This window comes from Belonocnema kinseyi, chromosome 9 (genome assembly GCF_010883055.1).
Source record: "Belonocnema kinseyi isolate 2016_QV_RU_SX_M_011 chromosome 9, B_treatae_v1, whole genome shotgun sequence".
NCBI classification, from domain to species: domain Eukaryota; kingdom Metazoa; phylum Arthropoda; class Insecta; order Hymenoptera; family Cynipidae; genus Belonocnema; species Belonocnema kinseyi.
In genome coordinates this window covers 4,863,174-4,878,333 of record NC_046665.1, presented here as the reverse complement: position 1 = coordinate 4,878,333, position 15,160 = coordinate 4,863,174, and the positions used below count along the sequence as shown (strand labels likewise).

General features: G+C 35.0%; 1 protein-coding gene across 1 annotated transcript in view; it reads right to left on the bottom strand.

The window, feature by feature from the left end:
* Positions 1-2,546: 2,546 nt before the first annotated feature.
* The window catches only part of LOC117179669 (putative GPI-anchor transamidase), a 95,146-nt gene continuing 82,532 nt past the window's right edge, over positions 2,547-15,160 (bottom strand). The window contains exons 5-6 of the mRNA XM_033371688.1: positions 4,500-4,610; positions 2,547-2,840 (exon numbers count right to left, since the gene is read on the bottom strand). Coding sequence (XP_033227579.1) covers positions 2,598-2,840; positions 4,500-4,610 — 354 coding nt within the window. The 3' untranslated portion in view covers positions 2,547-2,597. The remainder of the gene's footprint in view (positions 2,841-4,499; positions 4,611-15,160) is intronic.

The window sequence follows — 15,160 nt, the reverse complement described above, 5'->3', positions numbered from 1 at the left end:
GAGCTAAACTTACAGTACAAAATTTAATCTCGATTACTAATAACATGAGGCTGCAGAATATATGATCAGTATTATTATTACTCATTACTATTTCTTTTTCTTTTTAAAACCCCCGTGAAAGAGATACACGGATCATTATCATTGCTTAAGCTTAATATAAGTCCGACACCATGAGTACATATATCGCCAAAGGACTCCACTATCTTTTGGTATGTGCAAAATTTTTTTTACTGATGTGAGCTTAAAGTTATAGTATAAATTTAGTCACAATTACTAATAACATGCGGCTGCAGCCAAATTCATTAAAACTACTTTTATTTGCACAGACATTTGGCAAGAGGAGATGAAAAATGCACACACACCTCCCAAGTTCGGCCAACATTCCGATTGTAGAGTTTAAAGGCACAGACATACCAAAACACCCATCGAATGCATACAGTCATTCCTTGGCATCAAAACTTTACAATTGACATTAGTTTAAAAAAATAAGCAGCGAAGACATAACCTGCTCGTATGTCGTAAGTGGGCAACCATGCGAGTGCACGCACAAAATTGATTCATATTTGAACTCTTTTCTAGTCGAGATTATTTTTTATGTAGTTCCATAGGAAATTTATATACGTCGAAATTTTAGAGGTTATTTCCAAAATTGTATAAAAATATTTAGACTTGCGCAGTTACTTATTCTGAATTGTCAGATAGTACACGTGCGAAGCCCTGTGCAAATGAAATTGATCAAAACTAAAGTTTTTCATGCTATTTTATTGAACTTGATTTCCAAAAAATAATCTTATGGAAATTATTTAAACAGGCGCCGGACGCGTATGAGGTTCTAATTTTCTTAAAAATTAATCAGGTACATTCACCGTTATTGTTTTTTTTTAATGCAGAGTAAGTATTTGGCAAAACTGTCGGGATATATAAAGACCCGATACATCCGAAAAACTGAGAAAATCGAAAGATGCGATCTATATGCTCTAAAAAATGAAAATTTCAGATAAAATATCTATTCAATGCCGGCGATCACTATAATGTATATATTGGCTTACTTCATTTAATTCCACAGTTCTTAAACTGTAAAATATGTAAGAACATATAACAGATTAGAAACTTATACAAATTCTGAAACTATTTTGTGTTGAAGGTGAAGTTCAAGGAGTTTAATAGTACTTTTCTGCTTGCGAGTAAAGTAAGTGTAATATTGGTGTATTTTTAGTTATAAGTTAATTTTTTAGTTATTGTTTGCTTCCAATATAAACATTTATATTTTAAATATTTTTTATAGATCTTTGTAGATATAAGAGTAATTTACATTAAATTGGTATAAATGAATGCAATCCTGTAACGGTTTTAAGGTATCACCTGATATAACACGAATTATCTAGGTCTGCGACCAGTTCGCTCTTGAATTCAAAAATTTGTTCAAAATCTCAAAAAGTTTCCATCGCATTTTGTATCAGCAATGGTATTTAATAATAACTTCCATGCTTCACAGGAATATTACTTAATTATACATTAATACATTAACTTATAATTAATAATGAACTAATGTTATACTAACCTCACTCAGAAGCTGAAAAGTATCATAAGCTGTATAATCTACTAAACACTTATCTGCATTTTAATAATTTATGGTTTAAGAACTTTGGAATTTACTAAAATATGACAATAAATTCACTATAGAGATCGACGGTAGTGAACTGACATTTTCACGCAGATCTTCATCTTTCACAGCATACAGATCACAATTTTCGATTATTTGGATGTATTGGGTCTTAGCATCACGCGAAAATTGAAAAATACTCACTCAATATCTTGTAAAAACAAAAACTATTTTAAAACCCTCCATAAACACGAATACACTGTTTTTCAGGAATTCTTCTTCACTCTCCTTAAGCTTGCATTACGTTACGAGGTGGTGCTAGGCTTGAATTTCGATTCGATTATTATTCCCAACAGTGATACAAAAGTAGTTGCGTATGCTTGGGCTGAACAGTGCTCGTTGGCTCCACTTCGCGTCCTCCAAATAAATGCGCGCTCTATAGCTAATCAACTATACTATAATCCAAACATGCGCAGATAAAGGTGACTCAACTAGCATCACTGATTTCAAATGCAGTAACATACACAGACACAAACTGTTGTTGAGCGGATAGGTCGAAAATCATTACCATCGTTCATCTTTCGACTGCATTCTAACCCACAAATTCTGAGCCAATATCTTCAGAGGTGGATAAATAACGAGACAAAAAGCCACTAGGTCACACTAAGTTTTCAACAAAATCATGTTTATTGTGGAACATAATGTAACTCAGCCCTGCCGGGAATCTTGATTATTGCTCGATAATTTCTAGACTCAGCTCGTTTAGCGAACCTGCGACCATTTTTAATCTAGCATTCGTCTAATATCATCTAAAAAGAGGTCAATTCTAGGCATTGTGCTCCTAGACAATCTTATCAAGAAATCGTCCAGATTTTCGGCAGGGACATTCGTAAATCTGAAATACAAATTTCACTTCTACCTTTTAAAAAATATATACAGCAAATAATCGCATTTAATGATCTTTATTTAAAGTGTAAAAACGGATGAAACTCTATTAACTCTCTAGAAATACTGATAAGTCTGGAAACTGCCGTTTATATGTAGATTTTTCATTAGCCTCTGGTTCAATTATATTTTTCGATTTCTCAGGTGGGACAGTGACTATACCATTAGTTATTTCCACTGGCCTCAATGATCCAAAAAAGTCAGAGACAGGCACAACTGTAGGATCTCTTCTAAACAGATCCGTCCTTACACCCACAGTAGAGAGACAGTAATGTTTGGGACAAACTTTCAGCTGTAATAATAAAAAATCAATCAAAATTTTTGTATAAAGATACTTCAAAGGTTAGTTCGAAAAACATTTCATAAACTTTAAGTTTTCGAAAATAATCAAATCAATTCCAATGTAACAGAGCGGGCAAGCGGAACACGTAGTCCGCTTGTATTACTACGCCACATAGATAAGAATTCCAGGGATGGACGATGACGTCATCAGAATGGAATTTTGTTTACCGAGAATTTTTATAATAGCACGAGGGTGGTTGCGGATCTTGAAAATTATCAATGACGCACCATTGGAATAAACATTTAATACATAAATTATATTATTTTGGGGTGAAAAACTTCAATCCCGGGAATGGCAGGTATTAAATAGCCTAATATTGCGATATTGTATATCATATCATCTCTTATTCCATATTTTTGGTGCTGAAAAGATCCATTCCCACGATTTTTAAGTATTGATTTTCAATATCGATAATGTGGATCGGATACTTCAAAACTGTGATTTGGAAGTCAGCACAAGGAGCGAAACCCATCTTACAGCCTTCTGTGCTATAGCCGCAAGTTTGCTATTCGTACGGAAAAAAGTGCACCAGAACTACCCCTACCTATCTACTTTTGTTTTAACTGAAATCCCCGACACTGTAACAAAGCATATGGTTTATGGTATATACGCTGACTGATGTAAGATAAACGGAAAATCTTCGAAGCGTTTTCCAAAATCTTTTCAACAAAAAATGACCATGGCATTCTCTATGCGAAAAATGAGAGTTTTGTGTTTGACGCTGGCCGTCACCGGCATTATTGCAACATTACTTCCTCATGGAAGCACAGTGCACAAAACTCTTGGTTTGCCAGTGCCTCTATTTGCGGACTCGACTTCAAACATTTCAGCTCAGTCAAAAGAAGGAAAAAGATCAAAAGAAGTAGACGTATACATTTGGAACGAAGCACCGATGGTACCACGTTTTGAACTCGGAATCATGGACAGAACATTGCGTTCTTTCATGTCTAATGAAATGGTGCCCGTAAATGAACGAGTAGCTCGCAGTGAGACGGTCAACTCATCAATCAAATTCAGTACTTTGTGAAAGAGTTCCAGAATACACTGTTTACCAGAGAACATGCAAGCTTCACCAGAAGAAAAAGAGTTTTTCTAATTTCTTCTTGGTATTGATGCATTGCGGATATTAATTCTGATATAGTTGCAGATACATATAGTGATATGATTAAAAATGAACAATACAGAATTGCGTCAAAAGACGCTATACTTTCTGCAAGAAATATAGATGCTGGTGACATTAATCGCTAAGTCCTTAATTTACTTGATGCAGAAATAGAACAAATTTACACTATTATAGATAGTACGGAAACAAGCGGCGACGAAGGAGACATCAATCATGAGGCCGTACTGACGGACTATTTGAATACTTTGAATCCTCCGAGCTTGCCACCTCATGAATTGCGATTGAGAAAATAAGCAGTGATAATGCTGATAATAAATCTAAGCATAAGTTAAGGCCTTTGCAATGGGACTAGATTTCTCGCATTAGAAATTTTCGGAATTTGAACAAAAGATGATCATTGAAAGTTTAAAGTCATTCCTCCGTAAAGTTAAAGTAAATTAAAAATATAGCAGCTTTTAAAATTAGAGGTTACACAATATACTTACGAATTCACTTATCATCTTCGAATTAGATGTTTCAACTCTTTCGAGGAAATCCAGGGCATAGTAAGTGTATCTATCGATAATATAAACTCCAATGGCAGGATCCACATGATGCTGGAATGAAAGATGTAAGCAAGATTTACTCTGCAGCTCTAAATTTATCAATTAAAGGATGATAATGTTTTCTATAGATGATCGAAAAAAAACATACTTTTACTGTTTAAAGGGAGCAAGATACTGTAAAAAGACAAGCCGAGAATGAAATTTGAGAAAGGCCCAAAAATCATTGCATATCTTCTTTCCTCGGGCAAAAAGCTTCAGCTTTTTTTATTTTTCTAATCAAAGACAAAAAACTGACTTTTTTGGAAAAATCTATTTCAATTCGTTTTTTACTTCAGCTCGTGCTCAGTGAGTAAGTTTTTAGAATTTTTTATAACATTTTAGGGAATTCAGTCTGTACTGTCGTTCGGCTAATAGAGCGAAAGGAATTTAAACATTTAATAGAAACAAATTGTTGTTAATTTTTTTTATGCGTGGAGCACATCGGAATTCTCTAGCTTCCAGCGTTTCGTTTAATCGAGCAAATTTTGAGCAACAAAAAGCTTGCAGCGAGAAAGTTGTTAGCAACAGTACAAAGAAGTTTTCTGAAAAATGTAAGCCCAATCGAATTCCTATTCAAGAAATTATTAACGTCTCAAGTTGCTAGCGGCCAGGCGACTCTCGCACAGACTGTAGCATGAGTCTCAGGACCGGTTCATATACAGTTCACCGGCGCCAAAAATAAAAACGAATCAAGTAAGCAAGTAATATTAAAGTATTATCAATAAATAAATAATATTGTATGATGTAAAATAATTTGTTCATTTAATATTATTACCATAAAATGGGCCTATGTTTGAGACACATCTTAATAGCCTATAATCTATGACAATAGAGCATTCTCATTAAGCCATACAAATTTAAAGCGCCGAACCTCCGGGGTATACCTTTACGAGAAAATACAATGCCAGTATAGGGATGACATATTTCGGAGAGCTTTTTAAAATAAAAGAAGAAAAATGATGAAATATTGTTTCGTAGTATGGTGTGAGAAACACAGTGCTGTGGACCCAGACACGAGATTTTTTCGGATTTCAATAGTCATAACTAAGGAAAATCAAACGTTTATCAGAAAACCTCGCGCTGGACCTAGTGATCTGTCAACAAGTGAACCTATTGTATTGTCAAAGAGATGGGAAATATGGATGTGTTTTTCGTCGTGCGCCTTTAAGTGCAAGTCAATTATAAAATGCCCGGATTTGTGAGAACATTTTATGAGTGGTAAGTAAGAAATGTAAGCGTTTCGAGTGTGAGGTTATGTTTGCGAGGTTATATTTACCACAATTGTAGCGGAATAATTATTTGTGATTTGCTTTATTATATAGGCATTCCAGCTAACTTGGCGAATCAGTATTATCCTGATTGGGTTCCTTGTCAAAAATTAGGTTATGAAAAAGGAGCCGCTCTAAAAAGGAAAAGTTAACTGCCCCGCTACTACCTATTCATAATTGAGATTCATAATTGTATTTAAAAATTCATTTCCTTGGTCAAAAATACAAATATTTTATTTGAAAAATCTTTTTTCTTATGAAAATTTAATATCTAACTGTACACATAACTTTTTCACATTAGGTTCAAAGTGTATCCCTTTTTGGTTAAAAATTCGTGTATTTTGTTGAAAAAGATGTCTTTTTTGGTAGAAAATTAATCATGTTAGCCAGGGAAAATGAAAAATGTATTAGCGTAAAGTAGAGATTCTATAAAATTGGTATTTTTTGCTTTTTCGTATCAAGAAAAATTTTGAATTTTCGTGCAGTTCTTTGAGACGTAAATTTTCGTTACTTGTCATAGGAGAATATAAATTTGGCTTAAATATCCTTTTAATTAATTGAAGATAAATAATTGTATTTAAAAATTCATTTCCTTGGTAAAAAATAAAAGTATTTTATTGGAAAATCTTGTTCTCTTGTGATAATTTAATATATCTAACTGCACACATAACTTTTTCACTTTTGGGTTCAAAGTGTATCCCTTGTTGGTTAAAAATTCGTGTATTTTGTTGAAAAAGTTGTCTCTTTTGGTAGAAAATTAATCTTGTTAGCCAGGGAAAATGAAAAATGTGTTAGCATAAGGTAGAGATTCTATAAATTAGTATTTTTTCTTTTTTGGTTTCAAGAAAAATCTTGAATTTGTGTACACTTTTTTGAGACGTACAATTTCAGGATTTCTCATGGAATTTGACCACTTAAATTGAAATAAATACAATACTTCACACTAATATTCTTTAATGTTAATGTTCATACTCATAGAAAATAATAAGTTATAACTAGAATATTAAGTTAAAACTAAAAATACTATACTGTTACACTATAACCTTACTCAGAAGCAGAAAAGTATCATTCCCAAATATACACTCTGCATCACGCAAAAATAAAAACAATTTTAAAAAACGGTGGCAATACATGCAAACTCTAGGGGCATATGGAGGAGGCTATTCCCGTGAAGGCCGCTCGGAGCGCGTGACGTCACAAGTGAGAATGCTCTATTCGCAGAATTAGAAGTTGTAAAAAAATTTACTTACACTCTGTTTATTGAAAGTACAACGTAATTGTTTTTTATTTAAAATAGCTGTCATCGTCAAAAGTCATATTGTGAGTCTAATTATCACCAGGCTTAATTTCAATTATTGAAAAAATACTACCGCTCTATTACAACATAAATAAAAAACAAATTCACTTTCTTAATATTTCACTTTTTCCAATTCCACGAATTTGAAGCATTGACACATTCGCGGAATTAGGAATCCGGTGAATCTCAACTATTACATAATTATGTTTCGTATTACTTGTGTAAAGTTTGTCTCAAAAATAGTACCATTCTATTTTACATAATATTAACCCTCCGCCGTCCGAGTGGGTCACCTGTGTTCACTCCTCCTACACCAATACAGTTCACGATAAAAAAATTTAAAAATTCTAAGTTATTATTTAGATTATAATTATTTATTATTATTAATAATTTATTATGTTATTTTATTCAAATCTTTTACTCGGGTGAACCCGATTATACACCGTAGCCACGAAATAAGTCAAGTGACTGATGAGATTAGGATGTTATAAGTCAATCCAATGCGATGCCTAGGTCACGTAAGCGAGTGTGTGACGAAGCATTACATAGGCAGACAAAAATGACATCTTTTTTGTAGCCAAAGACGGACCATGTAACCCCGAAGGATTTTGGTATCCTAAAACCAATTTCTTTTTTTAAACACTGCTAACGCTATTGTTTGGTACTTCTTTTTCCTTTCATTTACTTTTTTAATAATCTCAAAAACCAATTTATTTTCTCCGAGTTATGATACACTGACCATTTATTCGCTTTCCTCGCCTACTTTTCTAGTTTTTCATTGTAGAACTGAAATGGTTAATGTGCGATATTTAGACAACGGATTCGTTTTTAGGATATCAAAACTATTCTGAATCACATATTCCGGCAGGTGTTATCGAAGTGAGCGCCAAGGTGGGATTACGGACGTGAAAACAGCTGTCACTACACTGCATTGGACTCCTGCTCACGCTCACACGACGCTTTATTGGCCCTACTTACATATTTTATAACTGAAAAATAAAAATTTAAATGAGTTTTAGAAAAGAAATTTTAGATTTTGTTATACAGCCATATAAGCCCGATCACGAGTCTTGGACACCCTGTATGATCCGGCAAAACTCTCGTGCACATGAAAGATACCTACAGTGAAAGCTTTGCACCTACAAGAGCAGCGATGATAAGGACGATTAGCTTAATAGAATATTCCGTCTATAACCATCACAACTCCCTTATAAGGCTCCTGTATCCTTCATTTTTATTCTCCTTAGATATAATGTTTCTGTAAGCAATTGTCGAAAATTCGAAAATCGGCTCGTTTCTCGAAAAAATTGTCAAGAATATGAAGTTTTACATTTTGTAACTTTTAAGAACTTTAAGAGACTTTTCCAATTAAATTTTTGATTTTCAGTTGTGCATATTAAAATTCAACTTTTAATGATTTTTTAAGTGAACGAACTCACACTACAGCTAATCCCTACATAAAGATTAACTTTATCAATCCCAGTCGCTTATTTATCATTGTTTTAATCAGAGATTCCCAAAAAATTTCACATTTTCTGGGAAGCGGCAGGGTTTCCACCCTAAAATATTTTCACAATACTGGAATCCAAGAGAGACACTGGACGCCGGTCGTTCCGTACCGATTTACAAGAACTTTTTTTTCCTTTTATTTAAATTATATCACGAAATTTATTCAGCTATTCAACATTTAAATGAGCTAAGTCTTTATAATTTTAATTACTGTGATTTCATAACAATCAAAGGGTCACTCGTGGTAGGTGTACGAAAGTATACCTACCAGAGTTGTATATATATATCCAGAGTTTCTCTGTGTCGCAACTATGGTCAGCATCGAATATCAATGAATCCAAAGGAACCATCACCACTGATTTGAAACTAGCAACCATCCTGGTGGGCATTATGCCTCACAGCAGCCTTCATCCATGTACGTCGTGCTATCAGGAAAAACATCTCCTCGAACAATGTGGGACTTACAAAACGGTTAGCAACAAATTGTAGAACTACATGTGTCATTTTGTACGCGAAATAACGCACGTTAGTCCAGAATTTAAAAATTATTTCTGTAAAAAGTTTTTGGAAAAAGGGGACCTTTTGAGTCAATTACAACGATTGTGTATTTTTAGGTTACGCAGTTATGTATACATTTTCGAAGACATCTAGAAAGTCGTCGCAACATGCTTTGGAAATAATCTCGACCCAAACTTTAAAACGAACTTTACAACTTTTTTTAAAAAATACATAATTTTGAAAAACAGTGACACTCCTAAAGTCCATACAGTCTTTTTTCATGTTGGTCATTTTCGTAAGAAGAAACAGATGGGACTGAGATTCTTTATCAAACAGGCGATGGAATCAGTGTATCACGATTTCAAAACTGTTTGGGACAAATATAAGATTTCCGAAATCCATCCACTATATCCAAGGAAACTTTTACGCACAGCTTGTGAGTGCAACAGCTAGGACATTTGAAGAGCGTGATGAAGTGTACATATTATTTAACATACTTTCTTTATTATCATGAAACGATAACATTTTTTAAAATATAAATGTCCCTGGAAAATATTTTGGTTTTTATCAGAAAATAGTTGAAAGACATCCCAGATACATAATCAAGAAATACATTTGCAGTCTTCATAACTTTGGGTTAAAGTCACTTCAGACGAATCGTGCCTGGTTCTATGATCATCATTCTGGTACGGGCGAACCCAGCGCATTACGCAAGAGTCTGTACCTGCAGCAAGCTTATACCCTGCAGCAAGAACAGAGGTAGTATCTCGATGTTTAAACTGCCACATACGATACACTGAAAAGTCTTACCGTTTTTTAACTTCTAAATTACGTCCCTAATCTCAGTGACCCAGATTTTGACAATTTAATTTTTTACCGCATCGTGTTCTACATCGCAGTTGTGGTGCTCTATTGCTTCACCTCCTAGTAATTGACTAAAAGAGTTTCTCAAAGAGCCTAGGGTGCTGAGTCCATTTACAACAACAGTCCCCGGAAACTTCGATTGATGGGGGGGGGGGGGGGGGGGGGGGGGGGGGGGGGGGTGTTAGTTTAAACCGAGTCATAGCTGGTTAGTGTTTTATGCTGAGGTCACCAACCTTCAGCAGCGTTGTGTTAGATGGGAGTTCATATGGTCTCATTTTCACATTGCCGGCTCTCATCTACTATCTTCGAGAAAACTATAGGCATCTGCCTTTGTAGCTTAACAACTCAGTCAAAAAAAATGCTAACGCAACAAAAAAACAGTCATTTAAAAGCTGAAAGTGTTATACGTAAATGAGCTTACAGATGTTTATGTAAAAAAATTTGTGTGCTTAGTAGACTGAAAAATATAAAAAAAAAGTAAGGATTTTCGGGTATATTTAAGAACGGTCAAGTTTAGAGCATTATTTCTTATACAAGGGGCGATGGAAAAATTTAAAAAATTCATGAGTATGAGGAAAACTGTTGTGAACCAGTTGCAGTTGAGAAATTTAAAAAATAATAAAAATTTTTGTTTCAAAGTACAAAAATGTACAACTATATTATCTTCAGTACTAATACATATATTAAAGCGATTTAAACTACAAACTGTAATGGATAGGCTCTGTATTTATATTCAATCACCCGGAAGGATGTGTTAGTCTTATTTTTTGTGAAAATCGCGATATTTTTAGACATTTTTGTTGTTGTTAGAAAACAAGTGACAGAAAGCAGGGGGGGGGGGGGCGTTTTTTTACTGCTGACCGCTGGTGCTATTCTTCGACCCCTGGTTCTGAATGCTTGGATGGCACCTGGCCACGGCTCGAAGAAAGGGACCAGCGTTCGACAGTAAAAAAACGCCCTCCCCCCCTGCTTTCTGTCACTTGTATTCCAACAAAAAAATGTCTAAAAATATCGCGATTTTCACAAAAAATAAGACTAACGCATCCTTCCGGGTGATTGAAAATAAATACAGAGCCTATACATTACAGTTTGCAGTTTAAATCGCTTTAATATCTGTATTAGAACTGAAGATAATATAGTTGTACATTTTTGTACTTTGAAGCAAAAATTTTTATTATTTTTTAAATTTCTTAACTGCAACTGGTTCACAACAGTTTTCCTCATACTCATGATTTTTAAAAATTTTCCCATCGCCCCTTGTATAAGAAATAATGCTCTAAACTTGACTGTTCTTAAATTTGCCCGAAAATAATTACTTTTTTTTTTATTTTTTAGTCTTATAAGCATAAAATTTTTTTTAAATAAACGTCTTCAGGCTTATTAACGTAGAACACTTTCAGCTTTTAAATGACTGTTTTTTGTTACGCAAAAAACACACAGTAAGAACGTTTACTATGTACTCATAGGGAATATAATGATATAAACTCTAGCATACAATGCAACCCGTTTTGCATTTGTGTAATGCAAAAAAGTACTATATAGGCAATTTTAATTCGGTTTCCAAATCTCCCGCGCTCGAGATCTTGCGCTGATTGGTCAAAGACTTCAAGACTCAGAAGACTTGCGCAAAATATACGCATAACCAAATTCTGAAACAAGGTTATGTTCCCCAGGATTCACCGCGCATTTTAAATAAATAATTAGTTACGAATTAAAAACAATCCTAACACAATATTAGAATGTGTTCACAAAAATTCTCGGAACGTGATTTCTTTGGGAATTTTTTCTTAAATCTTTGTCTGGGAAGTTTTTCTTAATTCTTTGTTTGCAAAATATTTTTTATTCGTTGAAATCATTCAATTTTTTAAACTCTATAATTAGTAAGAAAAAAATTCTAAAATGTTTTGAAAATGTTTCAAATCTTCCAAATGATTTAAAATCTTTGAAGTGTGGTGAACTGTAACATTTTCAAAATCTTTGAAACTCTTTAAATCTGTTAAAAGTTTAAAAATCTTTGTGAAATTGTAATGAAATATTTAAAATATAATAAACACGCCTTTATATAATGTTCAAACTCCTTTTAAATATTTAGAAATGTTTGAAACATTTTGAAATCTTTATTAATGTTTTGTAATATGGTGTCTATTCAAAAACCGAGTGGGGAAACTCTTGAAAATTCCGTTATATGGCCATGGCTCATTCTAATAGAGCTTTTTATTCTAGACGTCGGCAGTGCGCACGTGCCGAAATTTTACGTCTTTTCCATATTTTTCGAACAGTTTTGTGTCGAAATGTATGGAAAATATTGTTAATAAAAAGAAAATAAAAATAATTTGTAAATAATAGAGATTTTTAAGGTAGAACATTTTTAAGTCTATTTTAAAAAAACGGTGAAAAACGTGCAAAGAGTGCGGCGACCAAGGCCATTAATTGCATCTGTTGTCACCTGTCATCTTCTAAAAAATTAGTAGAAATTAGTAGAAAAGTTAGTTAAGGTTTTGTATGGTTGGTATAAATATTTTCTTTTATACAAGATTTGCAGTTTAGAACTTTGTTTATAAATACATAAATATAAGCAAATGTTAGCAAAAAAAGAAAATATTAATACCTACCAAACACAGCTTCAACTAACCTTTCTACTGAATCACTTTTTTTCCTTTTAAAGTCCGTTTCCTATACTTTATCCATCTTTTAAGCTGTTTAACACTACGCTCTGCCACCGATTTGTGGAGTAATTTTGCTCCTGGAACATCATCTTCCGTGATTTTTTCCGGATTTTTAAACATTTTTTTGAAGACAACAGATGTCAACAAATGTAAATAATAGGCTTGCTCGCCACACTTTTCGCACTTTTTTCGCACATTTTTTCTGAATATACTTAAAAATTTGTTGTCTTTAAACTCTGATTTATTTACACATTTATTTTTCGTTGTTATTTTCATTTACAATATTTTCCATACATTTCGACACAAAACTGTTGGAAAAATACGAAAATGACGTAAAATCCTAGCACATGCGCACTGTCGACGTCTAGAATAAAAAGGTCTATTCTGAAGCTGAGTTAATATTGAAGATTTCAGCTGTTAATTTTTATAATTTCTAAGTCAAATATCACAAAAAATGTATACTTTAACATTCTATAGTAGCGGAGACGAAATTTTCAAGGCCACTGAACACCCAGCTTATAAGAATAAGTCGCCGCTTCGATTCATCGTTGCAATTTTTATAATCATGCGGATTACAATTTTCGTTGCAGTTACTCAAAAGCGTTTGATTCACATATTTTATTCAAGTAAAACAACCGATTTTATCACCAATTAATTACGTAAAACACGTTCCAAATGTATTTATGAACAATTTTAATGTTGTGTTACATTTTTTTTAATTCGTAACTAATTATTTATTTGAAATGCGCGGTGAATCTTGGGGAACATAACCTTTTCTCAGAATTTGGTTATACGTATATTTTGCGCACGTCTTCTGAGTCTCAAAGCCTTTGATAAATCGGCGCAAGATCTCGAGCGCGGGAGATTAGGAAACCGAATTAAAATCGCCTATATAATACTTTTTTGCATTACAAAAATGCAAGACGGGTTGCATTGTACGATAGAATTTATATAATTATATTACCTATGACTACATAGTAAACGTCCTTACTGTATACACACACACAAACACACACACACACACACATATATAAGGACCATTCGGTTCGGTTTTGATTCCTCTAGAATCAAACCGAAGGGCCTGTGACAAAGCCACCAAACGCGTCCTCGGGTTGCGGATAGAGGGCCCCTGCACTAAGGATTTCTGCTGAATATGGTTACAAAAATAAGTAGGCAGTCGCGGACAATTGTCCAGGAGTGGTCCCGAAAGAATTAACCCCCAAGCGGAGGTGTGAAAACCGTGCCGAAAGCTGAATGGCACCTGGGTGAGGTGTATAGAACGGTGACTCTGGGATACCGGGCGATCTCTCAGAGTACGCAGCCTTATCCTTGCATGCGGGGCTCTACAAGGATGGACGAACCCCCTTCCCTAGCTTCTCGTGGGAACAACAATGACAACACCAAACATAGTTGTAGTAAGTGCGGTTCAAAACAACAGAACGCGCAGGGCTCCCGACAATGGGTCGGCCAACAATGCCGACTAATCTAGAGCTGGGGGAGCCAATGAAAATGGATTCAATGCGATGGATCGGCGTGATCTCGCGACCTTCGGGTGCATAAAGCGACTAAATCACAACTTGCTAGAGTGCTACGATGCGAGTGTGGCCCCTGAACGGGGTTACATGGCACGACTGCATGCTCTGTGGTGCGTGAAACACCCGGAGCTATCGCACTTTTCGCAGCAACGCCTGCGAAACCATGCTGAACTACTCAGAAAAAGGGGCTTTGTAAGCGGAACGCCTACTCTACCACAGCTGGAACAAGCAAGCAACAGAGAAAGAGAGGCGACGTTAAGACCAACCGCGGGCAGGCGTCCAATAGAGGAAGAGCGATGCTTTATGACCCGGAGAAACATCAACACCAAGGTTTTTCTCAAGCCTAAAGATCTGGCTGAAATGGATGACGAGCTTCGTGGGCATTTTTCCGGAGAATCCGACCTCTGGGCTATCAATTATTGTGTGTATAATGCAGCGAAAGCTTTGGCCGATGCGAACCGTAAAACAAAACCAACGGTTGATCATAAGACCAAAAGACGAATGCATCAACTTGCCATTAAGATAGGCTGGGCAAGACAGTACGCGTCCCTCATTCAGTGTGTGATTGACTACATCACATATGGCAGGAATTTTACCGCCAAGGTTCGCAAGTTCGCGCGCGAACTCCGGACCCGTTATCACACACTTAACTAGTCAAAACTGCTGACCATCAGGCAGCATATTATTGAGAGAATACGGATACTATCTGACGCTAAGAGAAGTCTAGAGCGGAGGGAGAGGTGGGTCAGAGAAAATCAACAGCTTCTCTCTGACCCATCTCGACTCTTCCAAGACCCTCCAGTTATTGTCGAACACCCACCCAAACCAGAGGAGGTGGAAGAAGTTTTCTTCAATCCATCAGCATTTGGCCCGTATTTTCACCTCATATTTGAAGTCGGAAGAGCCGATTCCGGAGTTGGTTGGT